General features: G+C 38.6%; 1 protein-coding gene across 4 annotated transcripts in view; it reads right to left on the reverse strand.

Moving 5' to 3' along the window:
• Positions 1-5,745, reverse strand: part of ccdc88c (coiled-coil domain containing 88C) — a 68,414-nt gene extending 62,669 nt beyond the window's left edge. For 3 of the 4 annotated variants that reach the window (XM_004917067.3, XM_002933201.4, XM_012969045.3), the window contains exons 1-2: positions 5,179-5,720; positions 1,723-1,823 (exon numbers count right to left, since the gene is read on the reverse strand). In XM_004917067.3, coding sequence (XP_004917124.2) covers positions 1,723-1,823; positions 5,179-5,238 — 161 coding nt within the window. In that variant the 5' untranslated portion in view covers positions 5,239-5,720. The other variant, XM_004917066.4, reaches the window with a different exon arrangement.
• Positions 5,746-6,000: the final 255 nt, after the last annotated feature.

Here is a 6,000-nt window from a genome sequence, read left to right on the forward strand (position 1 = left end):
GAAAGTTTGTTTTCATATTCATTTTTGATGTAAATGTTGATATGTAAACTGATCCGTATTCATTATTGTATGTACTAAAGGTGAATGGCAAGGATTTACAGAGTTTAATTTTTTATAGGAACATTACAAAATGTTTGAGAATGCATAAGAAATACCATTTTTTTTTTCCAGATAATCACCTCTACGAGTACACAGAAAAGTGTTTCAGTAAACAAAACTGCTAAATTAATGAAAATATCATTTTTTATACCTATATGAACCATAGCAAGCTATTCTAAATGTGTGTAAATCATCCAACACCTAAGGCCTAGGAGATCTTTTTTTTTTTCTTTTTTTACAACATAGCAATCAGAAAAGGCAGGAAATAAGGGTATGAAACAAACAACTCATTTCCTACCCCAATTCTATGCACAGTCAGTATTTGCATAGCCTTATCAAACTTTTCTTACATGTGGGGATAGTCTGATTTAGCTAGGAATTAATGCATTTGACTATCCAAAGAAAATTTTAAATGGGCAACTCTGTAGATGGCTATATCCATGCAAATTAAGACATAGTGCTTCCAGTTTAACTGAATGTAACTGTGTAACCAAGTTACACGAATGAAAGTCATTGATGCTGCCTTGTGTGCTCTGTTATAAAAGCAAGGTAGCAGTTTCAAATGGCCTTCTCAATACAGGAAGTGCTTAAAATCATTAGCACCAAGATAAATAGAAAGCTAAATAGAAATGTAAGCACAAAGCACAAACCCCAAGAAAAGAGATTTTAAATATATGAGGCTCTCTCTAACCGTACACAACTAGCTAGCCTCAAAAAGCACCACTTGTAAATAATCCAATAAAGAAAAGGGTTAAAAAGGGGATAGCAAGAGACATTTACAGTTATAATGTTCTATTTATTAAGACATGAAAGTGAATCAATGGAGATGTCAAATTATATATATATATATATATATATATATATATATATATATATATATATATATATATATATATTTATATTAAAAGAGAGATATAAGATATAAAGGTCTTGCAAGCTACAATTTTGAATGTTTTTTGATAACTGTATATCATTTCTGAAAGCCTCTCAACAGAAAGACATGCTAAAAACACATCTGTTCTACTACTCAAAGGCCAATTTCATCTATACAGGAAAGGATGTGGTTAAGCAGCTGTTTAAGATAAAAATACTTTTAAAACCTTTGCAATCTAAATTATACACTAGGGTTAAGGGATTTTTTTCATTGGTCTCCAATTCAGCTCTAAAAACTTTGGTTCTCACTGGAATTTTATCTGAATGGTAACTTTTCTAACTGGAAATATTACAATTTATTGGTCAGGAAAATTGTTCTATCTGTTCAGTTACATCACCTTTGGCAAGTTTACCCCAGATTATATTCTGAATTCAGGATTAAAACAAAATGTGTAAATAAAGAATCATGGTATGGAATTTTTTAGCAATATTCGTTATTTATATTGTATCATCATAGTCAACAGCAGATAGTGCCTGGCAAACTAAAGGTGACCATACACGGTAAGATGCTTTCATTTGCACTGTACCACACTGGGGTAAGGATCAGACACAGAAAACATTATAGACAGTATAATAAGTATAGACTGATACCTAAATGACCGCAACACAACTAAAGGAAAAACAGAGACAGGAACCAATTTACCACATCGCTTTCCACCTCCCCCCAACAAAGACCTATTTGTTACTTACATTTGAACCATGATCTTGTTTAGGAAGACCCCATCCACAAGTTCCATATAAATATCCAATTTACTTTCATTCTCATTCCCACATGGGCCAAAGGTTTTCACCTGTTGAAATAAAATAGAAATGGTGGTTTTTAAACTTGGTTACTATAGTCTGTCTCCAAAACAATGAAACACTGAACAGGTACCAAACACTCTGTGTGAATCTTACTCAAAAGCAGTTTGAAATAAATTTGTGCTCTTTCAGGATCTGATTTTGGCTGAACACATAGACATGTGTGGACATGGTATATTTTTGGCCAGTGATAAGGAAGGAGGCTATTCTGTCTGTAAAATGTTCTAATCTACCTGAACTCCAGGCATTGGGATAAGTATATACAAAATTTCTAAAATGTGTCATTATATGAACAGTCAAAAAGTAACAGTTCACAGTGCAAGGCATCTGCAAGGGGAACTGTCTCTACAAACATATAATCAGTTCATGTAAATGTACTTGCTTTTAAGGTTCAGCAAAGCTTAAAACAAATAAAAGAAATGTTGTGGCAACACTCACATTCAAAACTCATTTACTTAGTACAAAACACACTGTGCACACACCCTTTGGACAAGGACGCCTACTTTGAGCGGAAATGTTATTTCACCCCCCCCAACTACTACTACCACTTAAAACAGCAGCTACATGTGAATGGCTTTTAAATGTTGCAGTACGTGCTAGTATAAAATGGTCAAACAAGGCACTAGAGGAAATCTAGGACTGTCCGCAAGCCAACATTAGCACTTGTATAGTCTGCACTTAGACTAAAAAAAAGCAGAAGTTTAAGCAAAACATGTGATGTGTTCGATTGCAGGCCCCTGCATTCAGCTCAATACCCTCTTATAAATGGTATGCTTTCTGCAATTAATTTTACTACTTTATAAATACTGTAATCCAGGGATCCCCAACCTTTTATACCAGTACCAGCAACACAAGCATGAAAAAGGTTCCTGGGGGTGCCAATAAGAGCTATTTGCCAACTTAATAGCCCCTATGTGGACTGGCAGCCAACAGAAGGCTCTGTTTGGCATTATACTTTTTTTGTTTAACCAAAACTTGCCTCCTAACCAGAAATTCCACAAATTACCAGAAATTCAAATATAAGCACCTGCTTTGAGGCCACTGGGAGCAATATCCAAGGGGTTGGTGAGGAACATGTTGCTCACAATACACTGGTTGGGGGAACACTGCAGTAATCTAAAAACTACATATTTCAATCATGAAAAAGAACACATTGTATAATGTATAATGTAGATTAAAGGCAATAACAGAACATCACATTGTTTTACATACAAAGGGAACACAAGACTAAGGGGCACATTTACTAATCCACGAATCCGAATCACGAATGGGAAAAAAACGGATTGGAAACGAAAATTTCTGAAGATCGCAAATATCACGAAAATGCTTACGAAAAAATCGTATTAGTCACGATAATATCGTATTGGCGATCCAATAGTCACGAAATTTTCGTACCAAACAATTGTAAACAGCAGTAAAACCTTTCCGATTTTTTCGCGCAAACGTCCGAAAAAGTCGTGCAACGTACGAAAAAGTCGTGTGGACGCCCGAAAAAAACGGCGAAAATACGCTAGGAGCGTTCGTGCTTTTGTAAATGTGCCCCTTAGTATTATGAAAGGGATCCTATGCCTTTGAAATAAGGTATATTTACCACTAACTACCAGCAACAGGAAATGAAGATCTGAAAATGACTAAATATGAAACAGCATGAGTGCTGAGTACAGTACTCATGTTCAGATTGTAAATCTAGGCCCCAATCTTGTAACCCATAGTTACACAAAACTACTCAACAATGTGCAAGATAAAAGAGGCTAAAATGTATTCTTAGCAGCTATTTTGCCCCCCCCCTCAAAAAAACACCATATCCCTTATTTTCATTATATTTAAAACCTATGATGCAGCGCATACCAAAACACCAGGGATTACAACCCTTTGACAGAAATGAGAAGCAGCAGTAACAGCCCCCAGCACACTTGTCACCAAAAAGTATGCTTTGTGAAAATGTTACATCATATTACTTCAAATACAATGACATTATTCCACTTTCTATTACCATTGTTTTGAAAAGGAATATATGTCCAGTTCTAGTTGCAGAGTGTTGGTATCTGAAAATGAACATCCTATAACTTTACTGTTTTGCCGTAATGCCTGCATTTCTATATACTTTGTTAAAGAACAATAGTGTATGCAGAACTTTAGGCCTAGAGGAAATGTGATCTACTTCTGACACTGGATCTTACACCAGAGACTGTTTCCATTACCCCTGTCAACTCCCTGTAACCCTTGACAAGTCACTTAATCTGCTTGTGTACCAGCATACACTGTGTTCCTCAAAACAACCGATTTCATTGGTGTAGTGTAATGAATCAAACATTACCGACAACCAGTTAGAAAAATATTAACTATTTTTGTTTAACCATAATAACAAGTTTGCGTTTTTTTCTTTTAATTTTTTGGACAGGGCAATTTATGAGACCTGCTCTTTCACAGCCCACATGGTCTGGGTTTAAACCCTGCAACAGCTACCTAACTCCAGTGTGACTTACACAACATCATGGAACTGCTATGTAAGGATGCTGAGGGAAAACTGCTTAAATTTGAGAAAGAGATATGTGATCCTGTTGGTATGCAGTGCTATCACCACACACAGCTAAGTGGGAGTATGACTGAAGGGAGACAGAAAGGCTCTGGGGTTAAATAAACATCAAATAAACTGGTGGACTTAGTGGCCTAATTTTTACCTATGGTTTATTGCTCAGTGCACACAAACCAATGAAATCCAAGAAGCTAATGGATCTTTGCTGAGGGATGATCTCTGAAATATTTCCCCCAATCAAAACATCCATAAACCAGTGGTTAAGTACTGTGGAGCAGGTCAGGCATAATAGTACAGTGATGTATAAAAATAACATACTAGCTAAGGGAGCAAAGCTGGTTGGTTAGGACTCAATTAAGTTTAGGAATATGCAGTTATAAACATACTGTGTGGGAGGATTGGGTTTATGTGGGCTCAGAACAGTCTTCTGAGGATTAGCTCCTTCCACTTTTATACATCATAAAACGTTTCACACAGTAATACTAGGACAAAATACAAATGTATTTCTTGAGTGGAATTTCTGAGCCCGTATAGATAGACTGGCTGAAACCTGTGGCCCTCCAGCTTTTTTTGGAACTACAACTCCAAGTAGTTTGCTGTAAGGGTTTATTTGAGAGATGCAGTTGTACAATAGTTTGGGGCCAAGGGCTGGATAGTTCTGCTGTACCGAGCCCCTTCGTACAAGAAACCAAACAAAAAAGTAGCGAACCCCCCATGCTGCCAGGCAACAGTAATGCTGTGTATAACAGCCTCTGGCACCCACCCAGCGCAATGCACCGGCCCTTCCCTGGCACGCAGGGCGCACTCACCCAGGTCACCAGCGGACTATCCAGAAACTGGTCCATCAGTTGAGAAATTGTAATATCCATGTTGTGCCGTGCTCAGTGGGCATACAATAGCAAGGGGCCCATGCCGTGTGAGTGAGTGCGTGAGTGAGTGAGTGCCCCTGAATGGGCTTTAGAAGCCGAACAATGAGAAGCTCATCTCCGCGGGGGGGAGAGTCCCAGGCTCAGCCTCCTCCACTCACTCTGCAAACACTTCCCACATCAGAGCCCAGCCTGGCTGTGCATACTAACGTCCCGCTGTGCGCTCCCTCTCAGCCGCAACTTGCTAAATTCCCAGATAAGTGGGAGCAGATAAAATCCTGTAGAAGCCAACTGATCCCTAAAGATCCCGTGCGCTCCGGCGCCAAATTTGTACTGGAGAACAGATAAACTTCTACGCGCAGAAAGAATCGCTTTGCCCACAATTCTAAAACCGCTTCTTAGCAGTTTAGAATCTTCAGTAAACTCCAAGGAATGAGAACACCCACACAGAATACTACGCCTCAGCGCTGCATGTGTATGAACTAACGCACCACAGGTAGTATCCAAGCTCAGGGACGGGACAGGCACAATAGACAACCAATAGAATCAGGCAGGAGACAGGGCGTTGCGTTAAATTCACCAATCACAGCGGAGCTTCTAGTTGAGCGGTCTGAGCAAAGCTCAGTCAAGCAGAGATAATAGAGGGGGGAAGGCAGAGGCCACTAGACGCCTTTAGGGAATGGTGCACCTGTCTCCTCCCTAGTCACTCTAACCTTACTGCGCAAGCTTTTCCAATGTTTCTGGAGGTTTGTTTAGAGTCTGACA

Source organism: Xenopus tropicalis, chromosome 8 (genome assembly GCF_000004195.4).
Source record: "Xenopus tropicalis strain Nigerian chromosome 8, UCB_Xtro_10.0, whole genome shotgun sequence".
Lineage (NCBI taxonomy): Eukaryota > Metazoa > Chordata > Amphibia > Anura > Pipidae > Xenopus > Xenopus tropicalis.